At 35.2% G+C, this 18,795-nt stretch overlaps 1 protein-coding gene across 1 annotated transcript in view; it reads right to left on the bottom strand.

The window, feature by feature from the left end:
* LMBRD1 (LMBR1 domain containing 1) overlaps positions 1 to 18,795 on the bottom strand; it is a 117,504-nt gene that overhangs the window by 44,061 nt on the left and 54,648 nt on the right. The window contains exons 8-9 of the mRNA XM_026507134.4: positions 11,228 to 11,353; positions 6,382 to 6,534 (exon numbers count right to left, since the gene is read on the bottom strand). Coding sequence (XP_026362919.1) covers positions 6,382 to 6,534; positions 11,228 to 11,353 — 279 coding nt within the window. The remainder of the gene's footprint in view (positions 1 to 6,381; positions 6,535 to 11,227; positions 11,354 to 18,795) is intronic.

Consider the following 18,795-nt stretch of genomic DNA (forward strand, 5'->3'; position numbering starts at 1 on the left):
GAGAAAATCTTTGCAAATCATATATCTGATAAGGTATTAATATTCAGATTATTAAAAAAAATCTCTTACAACTTGACAATAAAACATAAATAATTTAAAAACGGCCAAAGGACCTGAATGAACATTTCTCTAAAGAAAATATACAAATGGCCAATCATCAAATGAAAAGATGCTCAACATCACTAACTATTAGGGAAATGCAAATCAAAGCTACAATGAGATATTACTTCACAACCATTTGGTTATTATCAAAACAGCAAAAAATTAAGTGTTTGCAAGGATGTGGAAAAATCGGAAGCCTTGTGCATTTCTAGCAGGAATATAAAATGGTACAGCCACTGTGAAAAATAGTTTGTAGGTTCCCCAAAAAGCTAAACACAAAAGTGGAATATGATCCAGCAATTCCAAGTACATACACAAAAGAACTGAAAGCAGGGACTCAAACAGACACTTGTACACCAGTTACTACGCAGCATTCATCACCATAGCCAAAAGTTGGAAACAACCCAAATGTGCACCAACAGATAATGTGAAATATACATATAATCAAATATTATTCAGTCTTAAAAAGGAATTAAATTTTGATACATCTACAACACAGATGAATCTTGAAGACAGTATACAAACTGGAATAAGCCATACACAAAAGAACAAATATAGAATAATTCCACTTATATGAGATACCCAGAATAGGCAAATATATAGATAGATAGATAGATAGATAGATAGATAGATAATATATATATATAGTAAATATAGTAATATATATAATAAAATCAAAAATTGTGTTTAAAACTTAATGAATCTATAGGTTACCCAGGCCAATTAGCTGTAAAAGCTCACAGAATGCCCTTCTGTCTGGGGAGAATTTATTCAAGTATTTAATTAACATTAGACTGTATGCTTAGAAATGTGTTCAGTATTATAAATAAAAATTGTTTTAAGGAGCCATTAACTTATTCTAATTAGATGCTTAGTTTTATAAATGTCTACAACACGAAACTGATTTTTTCCCTTGAGTTCTATGGCAGCATTTAGGAAGCTGAAAAATCCTATATATAGAACTATAACAATGGCAGTGGCAGTTTTCTGAGCTGTTTACATCAAAAGGTACTAACACTACATGCATTATGTCTTTTCATTCCCATAACAAAAATAAGTATATAACTCCATTATAAGGATGAGAAAAGTTAAGGTTTAGAAAGGTGAAGTAACGAGGCACCTGGGTGGTGCAGCCCGTTAAGCGTCTGACTCTCAATTTCGGCTCAGATCAAGATCTCAGGGTCAGGCTCCAAGCTCAGCAAAGGGTCTGCTAAAATTTCTCTCTCCCTCTGCCCCTCCCTGCACTTGTGCTCTTTCTCTCTCAAAAATAAATAAATAAATCTTTAAAAAAAGAAAAAGAAAAGTGAAGTAACAAGTTTACATAGCTGGTGAGGATCAGAACAAGGATTCAAAACCAGATATATGTGACAGCAAAATCCATGCCTCTGAAATCAGGTATGCAGGGGCACCTGAGTGGCTCAGTCAGTGAAGTGTCTGCCTTCAGCTCAGGTCATGATCCCAGAGTCCTGGGATAGCGCCCCACATTGGGCTCCCTGCTCAGCAGGGAGCCTGCTTCTTCCTCTCCCTCTGCCTCTGCCCCAACCCCACCGCCATCCGCTTATGCTCTCCCTCTCAAATAAATAAAAATCTTAAAAAAAAAAAAAAAAATGACGTATGTATTGCCTATAAAATACATGGCAATGTGAAATCACAAGATCAGTAGGTATCTCATGGGGAATCTAACCTTAAGAAAAAAAATTATAATATTTTCTCATAAAAAATTGTATAATTACGGAACTCTGAATTTCTGCATTTGCAAAAATTTAAATCTAATACATTTTAAAATAAAATAAACATGGATTAGAATACAAAGTAAAAGGCAATACTAACATAAAATTTTCCAATAGAGCATAATTTCAAAGAAATTTTCTATCAAGAGCTTCTCACAGATCTTAAGTCACCTCCGGCATGTGCTGAGCAATGCAGAGGAATGACTGGGCCTGTCTCTACCTTCTTCCATTAGGACTATTTGGATGCTAATGTTTAAGAAGCACTAAGAGCATGTGGCTTTCTATTTCTGGATTATATCAACTGTGCACAAACACAGACTGATAAATAAATAATTTTCATAGTTCATCTGAGTAAAAAAAAGCACTGCTTATCCCTTCACATTCATGTTAAACCCTCAATTATATAACAATAAATTTATATCCCCAGAGTTTTCCTTCAGGCATGCCTATTACTCCTGTTTCTAATTATTCCTATTATTCCTAACGGGCCCAGAAGATGAAAGATAGGGAAGAATTTAGATCCATATTCAAGAATAATACATTTATATAACAAAAAGAATAAGTGGGGGCGCCTGGGTGGCACAGCGGTTAAGTGTCTGCCTTCGGCTCAGGGTGTGATCTCAGTGTTCTGGGATCGAGCCCCACGTCAGGCTCCTCCGCTATGAGCCTGCTTCTTCCTCTCCCACTCCCCCTGCTTGTGTTCCCTCTCTCGCTGGCTGTCTCTATCTGTCAAATAAATAAATAAAATCTTTAAAAAAAAAAAAAAAAAGAATAAGTGGTAGATTCATTGTATGAGAGGTTTTAGCCAGTGCAATAAGAAAAAAAAAAACCCTTGGAACTCTTAGATTGAAAAGGAAGAAATAAAACTGTCTTTTAGCAGCTAACATGTTCATGTACAAAAAAATTCCTTAGGAATCTATAATAAGGCTACTAGAAGTAATAATTTAGCCAGGTTGCATGATCTGAGATCAATGTACAAAAACAAATTCCTACATACTAAGAAGCCAATAACTGAGAATTGAAATTAAACAAAATCATGTGTAACAGTAGAAACAAAAATATAAATTTATCAAAATATTTGAAAGACCTCTATACTGAACTTACACAATGCTGCAGAGAGAACTTTCAGATATCATAAATAAATGGAAAGACCTCATGTTCACGGATTAGAAGATTCAGTACTAAGATATTAAAGCCGACACCCATCTGGTCAGTCCAGAGGGAAGAATGAATCCTACCATCCCTGGGCACAGGTGGACTGGCCAGGAAACCAATAGGAATACCACCCCACTAGCTTATAAGTAAAGATATAATCACCAAATGTATCTAATGAAATTTTTAACATAAAGAATAAAGATTATTTTTCAGATTCCAAGTCTCTTGAGATGGAAAAGACCTCTGGGGGACCAGACAAAGCAGTACCAGAGCACCTGCTAACATGGGCCTCCAACCAGTGGGGTCGACCTTCTCAGGAGGCCCCTGCCCCAAAATTTGCCTTTAAAAACCTTCACTTGCAAGCCATCAGGTAGTTAGGTCTTGACAGCATTACCTCCCTGTTGTCCTGGGTGGTGCTACACCAAAAAACAGCCTTTCTTACTTCACTGCCAAAGGCTGATGTCAGTTTTTACTGGCTTGCTATGCTTCAGGTGGACAAACTCTCATTTGGTTCAAGCCTACAATATCAATTCTCCCCAGTAGAGATCCCAGTGGGTGTTCTGTAGAATTCTAAGTTGATTCTAAAGTTTATACGGAAATGCAAAGGATCTAGCATAGATAAAACAATATTGAAAAAGAAAAACAAAACTGAAGAATTTATACTCCTTGATTTCATGACTGATTGTGTAACACACCAGTAATCAAGTTTTATCATAAGGACATATAAATCAATGGAGCAAAAGAGAAAGTCCAGAAATAGACCCACACATACACATGATCAATTGGTTTGACAAAATACCACGGAAAGTCAATGAGCAAAGAACAGTCTTGACAAAAATGCTGCTGAAACAACTGAATATCCATACAGAAAATAAACCCTTCAGTCTTATCATCCCACAAAATTAACTTAAGATGGACTACAAACCTAAAATATAAGAACTGAAACCATAAAATTTCCACAAGAAAACATAGGACAAAATGATTGCAATAAAAATTTAAGGAACATCTCTTTGAATGACAGTTTAAGAACGCATAAAGGCAAGCTATAAAGAGACAACATTCACAATACATATATTTGACAAAGTACTTAATGCAGAATAAAGAATTCCTATAACTCACTCATAAACAATTTTTAAAAAGGACAAAAGATTTACACAGGCATTTTAAAGAAAATACACAATAAGAATACAAAGAATGCTCAGTATCATTAGTCACCAAGGAAATGCAAATCAAAAACCATAATGAAATACTATTATACATCCATCAGAATAACTATTACAAAGTTAACAATGTAAGAGTTGACAAGGATGTGAAGCAATCTGAAATCTCATATTGCTGCAGGAATGCAAAATGGTATAACCACTTTGGAAAATACAGTTAAATGTACGTTAAACATTACACCCAGAAAATCTACTCCTATTTACCCAAGAAAAATGAATGAAATGAAAACACACGTCTATATCAGATGTTCACATCAGCATTATTCATAATAATCTCAAACTGGAAATAACTCAGATCTCGACTAAAAGGTGAGTGGATAAACAAAGTGTGACATAGACACACACATCAGGAGGCTACCCAGCAGTAAAACAGAATAAATTACTGAAAGAAAACATGCACCATGGACAAATCTCAAAAGCATTTTGTTGCACCAAAAAAGCCAAAAAAAGATTATACTACACTCTATGATTTCATTTACATGAAATTATAGAACACATAAAACTAAACTATAATGACAGAAGGACATCAATGGCTATCTGGGGTCTGAGTTCAGTGGGACAGGGGAAGACGTCAAGTAGCTTTTTGGATTGATGTGGATCTTCCATTATCTACATATCTGTATTTGGCAAAAATCAATCTTCACACTTAATAAAGTTGATTTAAAAATCCCTCTAAGCATAGGTTCAATGAAATAGGACAGAGCATGTTTAATTCAAGGCAGCTAATGATAGACCATGTTATAAATATTTATAAAGAAGCCATATAAAAAATATAGAATTAAGATAAGGTTGAGGAGATTAAAAAAAGAAAAAAGGTTGGGGCGCCTGGGTGGCTCAGTTGTTAAGTGTCTGCCTTCGGCTCAGGGCGTGATCCCAGAGTGCTGGGATCGAGCTCCACACCAGGCTCCTCCACTGGGAGCCTGCTTCTTCCTCTCCCACTCCCCCTGCCTGTGTTCCCTCTCTCGCTGGCTGTCTCTCTGTCAAGTAAATAAATAAAAACTTAAAAAAGAAAGAAGAAAGAAAGAAAGAAAGAAAGAAAGAAAGAAAGAAAGAAAGAAAGAAAGAAAGAAAGAAAGAAAGAGAAAGAAAGAAAGAAGGAAGGTAGGTTGAGGAAGGTTTCATCATACTTTTGGTGTTATGAAGACAATCACCCCACAAAAAAGGAGTGGTGAGTCTTTTAACAAAATTGATTCTAACAAAAGGTTTAAAAAGTAATACACAACAGACCTGATTACAATATATTTTTGAACAACTCTTTCAAAAAGCAGCTTTTTAAGATGAGCAGTCAATGCATTTTCTTATTTCCTTTCTAATTACAAGAGGAAGACAAAGCAGGAGTCAACCTGACTAATCCTTTCAGCCCTTGTAGGGCTGTCTAAAACATCTTTTTAAACTTAGCCAAAACCCACTTTATAGCTTCATCTTGCGTAACTTTCCTTAAATCAGTCTACTCGCTGCACTTTCTAAATTACAACTTGCATACTATTATATACAAAGCTTGGTGTTTGAGATGCCAGATACAGAATGGACAATATAAGAAGTCTGTGGCCAGCAGTTCTAGCTACTTTTTAGACTCAGAGTTTTATTATTATGCCTTTAGTTCAGCATAGGTACTTAAGTTTAGGTTACCACTGTCCCAAGAATTCAAGGCTAGCAAATGATAATTTCAAAAGAGAAAAGAAAGAAGGGAAGGAGGGAAGGAGGGGAGGAAGGAAGGATGCATGCAATGTTTTTCTGTCCTAAATAATACTTTTTTACATACTTTCAGAAACATACCATCTAACAATGAAGCAAATTGTATTACTTTCACTTAGGGTTCCTGAGTTCTAATATGGGTCCCAGTTCTCTTATTTATGGAGAAGTACAAACTTGAAAAATGTGGTAGCAACACACTACATTACTTACCTATGTTTTAATTTAAATTTCCTTGCACCTCTGTTATAATACTTGCTTTACACATGAGTAAATGAATGAAGCTCAGAGAGGTGTATAACTGGCTCAAACTACCAAATGACAGAGCTACGATTCAAAATCACCTTAACTCCAAAATTCACGCTCGTAAGTACCATGCTGATTATGATATATATTCTCACAAAGAGAACTCAATTACTTTAAGAGGTCTATATAAACTTGGGAAAAGGGTGACAACATAATTTTTTTAAAATTCCATTTACCTTCAGGGGACGCAGAGCACCACAAAATTTTGTCCACCAGCTGTTTTCAATGAATTCTAAGTGCCTCTCTCTTTTCCTAAGTGTTCGTAACCTTTCTTCAAATTGTTTTAAGGCGCGTTTATCCCTTGCTGGCAAAGGTCGACCATCTTTGCTCTGCAAATAACAGAACAAAATAAAAGTTTTTTTTACCATTAAGGTCTTAGTAAAGTACCCATCAGATTTAGCAAAACATGCAACAAAACCTTTTTTTAGGTTGGATACTCCTTTACAAACTGAAAAAAAAAAAAAAAAAGACAACATCTTTGTGACAATACACATCTCTGAACAAAGACCAGCATCAAAATGTAGATGCGTATACATTTAATACTGAACTTCTTGATTCCTATTTTCCAAATATATAGCAAAGTTATGTGGAGAGGAGATAAATATCTTTAAAAATGCCTTTTTTATAGGGTACTTTATTCAATTTGCTCAATTACTCTCTCTCACCTCCAAGTTCCTCTACCTCTTAATATATTCGGTCCTACCCCTTCTCTCCCTTTGGTCAGTCCTTGATTCAGATACAGCAGAGGGATATAATACTAGTATGTGCCATGCAGAAGTATTTATAACTATTGCTGAAAACTGTCACATTCTTATTCTCCAAATACTTTTGCAAATAAGTCATGTTTTCTTTGGCCAACCTACTGACAGGTAACTCTCATCCACCTATTTTTATGTGATGCTTACTGTAACCATAAGCAGTACCTTTCTCATGGAGGCTCAAAGATAATACTTTCCCACTTAAACTCCCCTGCCTCCTAAGTGTCTTCAATTGGATACAATAATACATTACAATAATATGACAGTTGCTAAATACAAAAAAGGTGAAAGGTAAATTTGTTTGCTTTTATTGGAAGCAATAAGAAAAAAATTTACATGGAACTACATTTTTAAAATGTAAAGACATCAGGGGTGCCTGGATGGCTCAGTTGATTAAGTGTCTGCCTTCGCTCAGGTCATGATCCCAAGGTCCCGGGATCCAGCACCACATTGGGCTCCCTGCTCAGCAGGGAGCCTGCTTCTCCTTCTCCCTCTTCCTCTGCCCCTCTCCCACTTCATGGTTGTGCTCTCATGCTCTCTCTCAAATAAATAAAATCTTTAAAAAAATAAAATGTAGAGACATCATATACTAAAATGTTAATATCCCTATTCAGGTTCAAATAGGTTCTTATGAGACAGACAACAAAATTGCTCTCTAGCATATGCCAGTGCAGACTCATCTGAAATCATAGATATAATGAAGACAATATTCAAATATCCTTTAATAAAGAAATCTACACAGTTATAATGATCTCTTTACATAATGGCACTGCCATGCTCTTCTGGAACCAGCCGTCCTCTTCCATAACTTATCATATTGCTTCTCAACCTATATCATGCATAACAAATACCTGGAGAGTTTGTTAAACACAGATTTCTAGACCCAATAAATAAAATTTAGTTAATCTTGGGTGAGGCCTAAAACGTGCATTTCTACCAAAGTCCCAGGAGATGCTGGTACTACTGGTCCAGAAACCATACTTTGCATACACTAGACTATATTTAATTACCTTCACTCCTTTAAGTCAAGTATAATGGATACTATCAAACTGTATCCCAAGAAAAAGGAAACTCAGAGAAAGGTATTTTTGGAAGGACAAAGGAATAAAACAAACACGCCCTTCTAGAAGACAGACCCAGGCAATAATACTTCTAGTGTGTGGCATGAGAAAGGGTACAGTACTTTGTATCTTAAACATAATTTTTCTCAGAAATGCCATTCTAATATCCAAAGGATACCAACAATGAGGTAGTTTTATTCAACAACTAGCTTTTACTACTTCAGAAAAAAAATTAGTAAACCATTTTAAGGGTTGAAAATAAACCCAAGCTATCTGCCTATTTGGTGAATATTTCAGGGAGTGAGGGACAGAAGTCCATTCTGCTTTGCTTATCGGCCAAACCAACATAAGAAAAATTTTGGTCAGAGAAACAAACACCAGGATAAAAACCCAGCAGTCAACTAATTATCTCATCTGGGAAAAAAAAAAAATGTAGTTATAAAGTATATGCATACCCTTTGTTTAAAAAAAAAGTAGAATATGAAAGCTTCCCTTCACACTGCCCAGAGTACCACTGCCCTTTCCTACTGTTACCGCCATTAAGCAATACAATATCCTTCACATCTTCTATGTATTTGCATGCATGCATACATGCTAATACTCGTATGGATTTTTGTTGTACATAAAGCTAATATTTCCTGAGCACATTTCTTGTGCCTAAAACTGATCTGTTCTTTTACGTTTATTCTCCTTAAATCTTCAGAATAAAACTTTGAAGTTGGTACTAATATTATTATATCCATTTATTAGACAAGGAAAATAAGGCCCACAGATAATTATATGAATAAGGAGGGCTAGAATTTGAACTGAGAAAGTCTGATTTGATTCTATAAAGATATATTCTTCAGTCTACATAAAGCTACACCATTCCTTTTCATCATTGCACACCACATTATACCATGGTATCTTAATAAATACCTTATTTTTTTTGAACACTTAGATTGTTTTCTTTTTTGGGGAGCATTAACAATGTGCTTAAACATACTTTTTTACCCAGATACAAGTATATACATATACTTGAGTAGGAAATGTTCCTAGATGTCAACTGCTGGATTAAACTTTATTAAAAGGGATGTGGTTTGTGTGTACAGGCACATATCGTATCATACAATATTCTTTAAAAAGCTGTATATTTTACATTCCCACAGCAGTATACCTATCCCCAAAATCTCATTAATACCTGACGAAGGTAAAAATTTTAAAGACTTCTAAAAGATAACAGTAATACTGACTTGCTCTAATTTAACATATCTCTGATTACAAGAGTGCCAACCATCTTGTTCTCTGTACTCCAAGTTCCATGTTCTGGAAAATCCCTTCAGGTCACAGGCAAACTGAGATGCTTGGTCAACCTACTTACTACTGAAAAGCTGAAGCATCATTTATATTTTCACTGGAGAGTATAATTTTTCCTTCAGTAAACTCTATCTGGGTCTTTTGTTCATTATTTCTATGTATTGCTTGTCCTTTTTCTTACCGATTTGAAGATGTTCTTTATACATACCCAAATTGCAGATTATTTCCTCCTACACTATAGACTTGCTTTTGGCGGTGCTTTTTAGGCACATAAATTTTAGAACTTAAAAATGTAAAACTCACCAATCTCTCAATTAGCATTTGGGGTTCTTTTCTGTCTTGTTTAGAAAGGTCTTCCATACACGAAGATAAAATTTTACTTTCACTTTCTCCTAATGTTTTGTAAATTTTGTATTTGATCTGAATTCAGGATTGTTTTACTGTATGGTAGGGGGTCTATGAAAAATTCACATTTTGTCTTTTATAAATTTCCACCTAAACTTAGGAAAAACTGTCATCTCTACAATAGTCAAAATCTTCCCAATCAGGAACTGACGAAGTTCTCCATATACTTCAGTCTTCTATTATGTATTTCAATAAATTTTATAATTTCTACCAGGACGATTCTGACATTTCTTATTATTTTATAGTTTGCAGCTATTGTGTATGAGACCATTTTCTATTACATCTTCCAAATGGTTAAGGATTTCTATATGTTTGTATCCAGACACTTTGATGAACTCATTAGTTCTATTAATTTGTCAGTTCATTCCTTCAGATTTTCTTAGTAGATGGTATCTGTGAATAATAAAGGATATTTCCCTTTTCCTCTCTCTCCCTCCAATGTTTATACCTGCATTCTTTCTTATCTGACAAGGACCTCCAGGAATATGCTAATGAGCAACAATGATACTGACAGCACCGCCCTGTGTGTGACATCACTGGGAATGTTTAAGTCATCATTAAGTATGATGCTCATTACAGGCTTCCTTTCCTAAGTACTCTCTTCTCTTCTAATTTGGTAAGGCTTTTTTAAAAAATCATAACTACAAATTGACTTTTACTACATATTCTTTAACATCTATTAAAATGTTTATATTTCTCATTTCTCCTCAATATATTAAACTATTTAATAGATTTTCTAATGTATCATCCTTGCATTTCCAGGATAAAACTAATCTGATAATTCTAAAATATTCTCTTATTACAGCACAGTTTTGAATTGCTAATATTTTTCTTTATATTAGAACATTTGCTTCTATGTTCATAAGAGAGACCAGTACATATGCAGTCTTCTTTTTTGTACGCAATTATCATCTGGTTTCTGTATTAGGATTATGCTCCTTTAATACAATTTAGAAAACTTTGTTTTCTAAATAATACTTAGAAATGTTCTATAAATAGGTTTTATATGTTCTATAAGTATTATTTATCTGTTCTATAAATGCGTTCTATGAATAATATTCTATAAATATTTATCTATTACTTGAAGGTGATAGAAGAAGAAACTTCGTTGTGTTTTTAGAAGTATATTCAATTGGCAAGTGATTACATATAATTCTTAGCTTATTCCACGAGTACATAAAACTTGAACATAAGCGATAACAGTAAAATCTGATGTTACACATGAAATCAACATATCCGGGAAAAGCAAGGTCTTGATCATACCTGAGCAAAACTTTTGCTTTTACTTGTTAGAACACTGATAGAAATTCTCAAATTGTCAGTGTCTTGCATTTCATAGAGGACAAATTTTAAAACCATGGACATAGTTTGTTAAGGATATGTTGCAAAAAAATTCAAACAATGTCAAAAATATGGGATTGCCAATGTTTAAGTCATATCAGAAAGTTGTGCAAAGACAATGGACTTTCATGCTTCCCAATTACAATAAAATAACAACTCACTTTTGATTTAATTGTTTGAATGTGTTGCTCCACTTCTTCAATGTCTTCAGTGTTTTCTAAGCGTTCGTAAGCAGCACTTCTAGTACCTTTTATTAGATTTAAAGGTAATGCAGACATACCGTAGGCCTAAAAGAAACAAAATTAAAATGTGTTTAGTACTACTATTTTATACATATTACACACAATTTTGAGGGGAAAAGGTCCTTTAAACTTTACAGCAAGTGCAAGAGTAAGCATTGTGAAGGATTATAGTCACTGAAGAACATAGTACATGGGAATGAATCATGATATACTGTCTCCTTAACTCTCTTATTTCACATTTACAGTTATATAAACTGACATCTGTAATACTATTCACAGAATAGAAAACATGTATTGTTCAAAGGAAAAGTTGCAGAATTAGTGTAAATAGAACACCAAAGTAATAAACTGCAACTTCAGATTAATGAGTGGTTAAGATAGTGTGAATTAGTAAAAACACTTTATAAAATCATTTTCTATGGAAAAAAACAATTTTATCCAACTATATATAGTAAACCCTGACTAAAATATATTTTAATATATACATGTTATTTAATTAGCATACCAATTATCTGTATACAGTGTTTATTACAAGTTTAAAGTATAAATAATCATTTTGCTATTTTAAATATTTTCCTACAAGTAGTTTTCTAATGTTAATCAGCATTAAGAATAAACATATTATTTTATATTTTTCCATATTAGCCAGTCCCAAATGACGACTTTTAATTGTACCCATTAAAAACACTTGGCATTTGCTACATGACCATTATTTTAAATCATTAAATCTTTAGAAACAAAACTGACAACTATCACTTCCTGGTTGCAGCAACAGACTCTAAAGCAGACACATTACATATTTAAATCTTTTTCATTTTCCTCCTGAGCACACAGCCAAACTACTTTAGCCAGTCTCCCCTGAAGTAGGCCCACGAATCTGAGTTCAAGACAATGAATGTAGGCAGAAGTGATAAATGCTATTTCTTGGGCTTAACCCCAAAACTTCAAAATATCCTGGGTGATCTTGCATATTTTCTCTCAAACTCTCTGCTACCTAGATGTCAACTCTGAAAAAACTTCAGTGACAATTTTAATTATGGTTGACCCTTGAATAACTTGGGTTTGAACTACAAGGGTCCACTTATACAAGGATTCTTTCCTTCATACAGTATAGTACTATAAATGCATTTCCCTTACAATTTAAACATTGCCTTTTCTCTGTTTCAAGAATACAATATACAACACGTATAACATACAAAATATGTGTTAACTGTTTATGCTAATGGTAAGCCTTCTTCAACAATAGCCTATTAATAGTTAAGTTTGGGGGGAGTCAAAAATTATATGCAGATTTTCACACAGATCAGCACCCCTAACCCCCTTGTTGTTCACAAATGCACATCACATCTTCTTTATTCATTCACCTGTTGGACACATAGGTTGCTTCCATATCTTGCCTATTGTAAATAATGTTGCAATGAACAGAAAGGTACGTCTGTCTTTTCAAATTAGTATTTTCGTTTTCTTCTGATAAATATCCAGCAGTAGAAATGCTGGATCATATGGTATTTCTATTTTTAATTTTTTGAGGAACCTCCATACTATTTTCTATAGTGGCTGCACCAATTTGCATTCCCACCAACAGTGCATGAAGGTTCTCTTTTCTCTGTATCTTCACCAAATGTGTTATTTCTTGTCTTTTTGATACCAGCCATTCCGAAAGGGGTAAAGTAATCTCTCATTGTGGTTTTGATTTGCATTTCCCTGATAATCAGTGATACTGCATTTTTGTGTGTGCTTGTTGCCCATTTGTAGGTCTTCTTGGAAAAATGTTTGGTCCCCATTTTTAAATCAGGTTGGGGTTTGTTGTTGTTGTTGTTGTTACTGAATTGTACGAGTTCTTTATATATTTTGGGTATCAACCCCTTACTGGATATATCATTTGCAAGTATCTTCTTCCTTTCAGTAAAGTTGCGTTTTCCTTCTGTTGATGAGTTCCTTCACTGTGTATAGTCCCATTTATTTTTGCTATTGTTGCCCTTGCCTGAAGAGACATATCCAAAAAAATATTGCTAAGAGCAATGTCAAAAAGCTCACTACCCGTATTTTCTTCAAGGAGATTTATGGTTTCAGGTCTTATATTCAAGTCTTTAATCCATTTAGAGCTTATTTTTGTATGTGGTGTAACAAAGTGGCTCAATTCCATTCTTTCTCATGTAGTTGTCCAGTTTTCACACCATTATTTTAAAAGGCTGCCTTTTCCCCATCATCTGTTTTTGCCTCCTTTTCATGTAGATTAATTGACCATACAAATGTATTTCCGGGATTTCTATTCTATTCTGTTGATCCAGATGTCTGTTTTTGTGGTACCATACTATTTTTATTACTACAGCTTTGTGGTATAATTTGAAATCAGGGAACATGATTCCTCCAGTTTTGTTCTTCTTTCTGAAGATTGCTTTGGTTCTTTGGGGTCTTTGGGGGTCCCATAAAAATTTGGGGATTATTTGCTAGTTGTGTGGAAAATGCCATTGGCATTTTGAGAGGGACTGCACTGATTCTTCCAATCCATGAGTATGGTGTATCTTTACATTTGGGGGGTTGCCTTCAATTTCTTTCCTCACGGTCTAGATCTTTCACCTCCTTAGTTAAATTTATTCCTAGGTATTTTGTCCTTTTTGATACAACTGTAGATGGGATTGTTCATCTCTGCTACTTTGCTATTAGTGTATAGAAATGCAACGGATTTCTGTATATTAATTTTGTATCCTACAACTTCACTGAATTCATTTAGTAGTTCTAATAGTTTTTTGATGGTCTTTAGAGTTTTCTCCATATAGTACCATGTCATCGACAAATAGTGAAAGTTTTACTTCTTTTCAATTTGGATGCCTTTTATTTCTTTTTCTTGCCTACCAGCAGTCATTAGGACTTCCAATATTATGTTGAATTGGTTTTCAGCCATTATTTCTTCAAGGCGAGACTGTACATTCTTGCCTTGTTCCTAATCTTAGAGGAAAAACTTTCAGCTTTCTACCACTGAATATGATGTCAGCTGTGGGTCTGTCATTTTTCATTATGTTAAGGAATGTTCTGTTTATACCCATTTTGTTGAGAGTTTTTATCATAAACAGATATTGAATTGTGTCAATGCTTTTTCTGCATCTATCGAGATGATCATATGATTTTTACCCTTCGTTTTGTTAATGAGGGGTATCACACTGACTGATTTGCAAATGTTAAACCATCCTTGCATTCCTGAAATAAATCTCACTTGGTGATGGTGTATGATCCTCTTCATGTATTACTGACTTTGGTTTCTTGAAAATTTTACCATCTGTGTTCATCAGGGATATTGGCCTGCTGTTTTCTTTTTCTGCAGTGTCTTTGTCTGGTTTTGGTAACAGGGTAATGCTGGCCTCATAAAATGAGTTTGGAAGTTTTCCCTCCTCTTCAATTTTTTTTAATAGTTTCAGGCACATTGATATTAACTCTTCTTTAAATCTGTGGTAAAATTTATGTGTGAAGCCATCTAGATCTGGCCTTTTATTTCTTGGGAGTTTTTTGTAGATGATTCAATTTCATTACTAGTAATTGGTCTATTCAGATTTTCTATTCTTCATGGTCAATCTTAGAAGATTGTGTTTCTAGAAATTTATCCAACTCTTCTAGGTTGTCTAATTTGTTGGCATGTAATTGTTTATAGTATTCTCTTATGATCCTTTTTATTTCTGTGGTATCAGCTGTAATTTCTTTTTCATTTCAGATTTGATTTTATTTGATTTTATTTATTGATGAGTGTGTCAATTTTGTTTATCATTTCAAAGAACCAGCTCTTTGTTTCACTGAACTTCTCTATTATTTTTTTACTTCCTATTTCATTTATATATTTATACATATTATTTATGTATTTATATATATTATTTCCACTCTGATCTTTTACCATTTTAACTACAATGTGTCTGAGATTGTTTCTTTTTCAGTTCATCTTGTCTGGAACTCCTAGGGCTTCCAGAACCTGGAAGTGCTTCCTTCTCCAGATTAGAGAAGTTTTCAGCCATTATTTCTTCAAATACTTTTTCTGGCCCTTTCTCTATCTCATCTCCTCTGGGAACTTTATAATGCAAATGTTATCCCACTTGATGAATAGTTCCTGAAGTCCCTCAAGTTATCCTCACTTCTTTTAATTCTTTTTTCATTTGCTGCTCTGTCCAGATGTTTTCCATTGCTCTGTCTTCAAGCTTTGCCTTCCCGCTCCTATTTTATCCTTTCTGCTATTGAACTCCTCTACTGTATTTTTCAGTTCAGTTGTAACTTCTATTCGATACTTTCTTATATTTTCTGTAGCTTTGCTAAAGTTCTTCTATTCACCCATTCTCCTGACAACATTGCTAAGTATCTTTATGACCATTACTTGAATTCTTTATCAGGTAGGTTGCTATCTCCTTTTCATGAATTTTTTTTTTAATGGACATTTGCCTCATTCTTTGGTTTGGAACATATTCTTTGATCTCCTCATTTTGCCTCTCTGTTTGTCTATATGTATTAGGTGAAACTGCTACCTCCCTCAGTCTTGAAGGAGTGGTCTTGTGTAAAAACTGGTTCACATGGGCCATTAGAGCAATCTCGCTTGGCCATCAGACACTTCATATGGGCAACCACCTTATGGGCTGCATGTGCCCACCAGCTGGGATAGAGCCAGCACTGTTGTTTGGGGAGGTCAGGGCTCAGAGCACTCACCCTGCTCAGTTGTGGCTTGGACATTGTGCAGGGAAAGTGAGGTTCCAGCTGCCTGCCCATCACAGTTGTGGCTCTGTCTCTATGCTGATTAGATGGGGCTTAGGGTGTCCCTGGAAGCTAATTACACCTTGGCTGCTGCTAGGAGAGGGTTCGGGCTCAGGTGCTTACCAGCCCAGCTGCAGCCCATGTGCTGCACAGGGAAGGTGGGTCTCAGGTCACTGGACCAACTGGGTTGTGGTTTGGGTGCTGAACAGAGAGGGCAGGGCTCAGTGCACTCTCCCAGCCCAGTTACAACTTGGTTCTCTGCATCAGTTGGGCAGAATTTAGGCCACCCACTTGGACCAATTGCAGCTTGGCTGCTTCATGGGGAAAGTGGGGGTCATGGTGTTCATCTGGCTCATTTGCAGCCCTATCACTGAGTGAGGAGAATAGGGCTCAGGACACTAGCCTGGCCCTTTGTAGCTGGGATGCTGTGTGGTATGGGGTGCTTGCCAGCCAGGTTAAGGGTTAAGTGGGCAAAATATGCCCTCTAGTGCTTGCATGCTAGAGGGAGAGCACCAGAAATGGCACTCATCTGCTCTGTCACCAGCAAGTTAGAAGGAAATTCCAAAAATGGACTCCATCAATGCTTACATCACCAGATAAAGTGTCTACAGGTCCCTGCCTTTGCCACAGCCTCCTTAAAATTAGTAAGTGGTTCTCCCTCACTTACAGTGTAGGCACTTTTCAATCTGTTGCTTTTGCGCTGGATCTCAGGGAGACCAGGTTTATACACAAGCCACTTACGAGCAGGATCTCTGTTACCTATAGTTCTGATTCTCCCTCTCTTAATTCCCGATTGATTTTCAAAACCAGATGTTTGGGGGGGGGTCATCTTTCCAGTGCTAGCCCCTAGGGTCAGGATGACTGACAGGGAGCACAATCCTCTTACTCAACAGAGAGTTCCTTATTATGGGATACCTGATTATCGGGTCACCTGGGATGGGGTTGGGGGTGAGGCCATGTCTTTAACTCTCCTACACTACTTGATGTGTCTCCTTTGTCTTTTGTTGTGCAACTGTTGTTCATCAAGTTCTCAGGTGGTTTTCAGAAAAAAATTTATTCCAAATATAGCTCTAAGTCTGTTGTGTCCATGGGAGAAGGTGAGTTCAGGGTCTTCTTATGCCACTCCCTCCTTCTTATGCCACTTCTTATTGAAACTCCCTCCATGGCTTGTTTTGTTTTGTTTTTTTAATTAAGGGAGAATATGAGCAAAGAACATGACCAAAAAGAAATCCCACAAATCGACTAGTCCTATCAGGTAATATCAACTATATATAGCACAATGTATCTAGATAATTATGAATTTTTTACCCAATATTCAAATCCTTGTATTTTCTAATGGAGAAATGCCTTAAAATCTTGCATTTTACATATTGTTAAAACGTAAGTTAAAGTTCTCATGATTTCCCCATCATCTCCCCTCCTTCCTGCCCCCCCTCCAGAAAAAATAGAAAGAGAAGATTCTGTTTTATATTAGAAGAAAATTTAATTTAGACAGAGTAACTTTCTTGTAATTAATAAAATCTTATCAAATTTATACTTGTAATGACCTTGGTAAAGTATAAAAAGGAAAGAATATAAAATATCATACCATTAAAATACTGAAAATATAAATAAAAAAGCCTATGGGAGCCAAAGTATCCCACAGCTCCTCTAACTTTCCTTAGAGAATTTTCCTAACCCTATTATCGTTTGATCCATTTGTTTCTTCTAGTAGTTCCACAACTTTTTAAAACATTGAAAAAAAGTAACATAACACTCAAAGACTCTGATGAATAAGCAGTATTACATAATGATTATATACCAATTATCCACACTCACATATCATTTTAACACACGTATGTTGTGTTAAACCAAATTCCAAGGCAAAAATATTTTTGCTAAACAGTTTATGCCCAAATAAATACCCTGTCCTCCCAAACACCTCCAAACAAGCTTATTTTACCCCAATGCTTGTTAATCTCTATTAGATGGATTTGATCCCTAAGTACAGAACCTCAGTTCCCAAGGAATCTGTTGCTCTAGTCAATATCAACAATGTGGCCCTTATTTAGAGTCTACTGTCAAATATAAGGTCATTTAAATTCTCCTTCATGATCTGCTGGTCTCATTTTCTATAAATCTATCTTCTACACTGTTTCCAAAGGAATCTCTAGGACCCACGTCAGATTATGTCACTCCTGTAATTAACATCCATTAAGATCCGTAGGCCTAATTAGAATTCAAAGGGCTCTGGGAGGACACCCTAGGATTTGGGGTGGATGCCTTTAAGGCCACTACGGGAGATTAGAAGACAGGCAGCCACACAGGGACCTGCTACTATGTCAACCAGAGCAATTCTATGTTGTACATCTAACTTTTTTGTGTTCAGTAGACTATTTGGCATGTAAAAACCAGGTCTCAATTATTTTTTCTCCTATCTTTTCTCCTAATAATATTTAACCAAAAATTGTTTTAAAAAAATAAATCTTAATTCCCATGAACTTATTTCCTTACATGGAATTTATATATTTATTAGAAGAGCTGACTAAATTCCTAAATAGCAAAAATCTTAGAAAATAAAGACAGATCCTTGGAAACACCTTGTGGGAACATGGGACCAGAATACAATATCTTTTTGTGAACTTTTAAGTCTGAAAAGAACAGTAAAAGAAAGTTGTCATTGTTTTGAATTAGCTACCTTTTAGCTTTTTTTTGGATTACATGTTTAATGATTATCAGGAAATTTAACTGTAACATTTAGATTATGAAACTGACATAAAACA

Source organism: Ursus arctos, unplaced genomic scaffold, assembly GCF_023065955.2.
Source record: "Ursus arctos isolate Adak ecotype North America unplaced genomic scaffold, UrsArc2.0 scaffold_29, whole genome shotgun sequence".
Lineage (NCBI taxonomy): Eukaryota > Metazoa > Chordata > Mammalia > Carnivora > Ursidae > Ursus > Ursus arctos.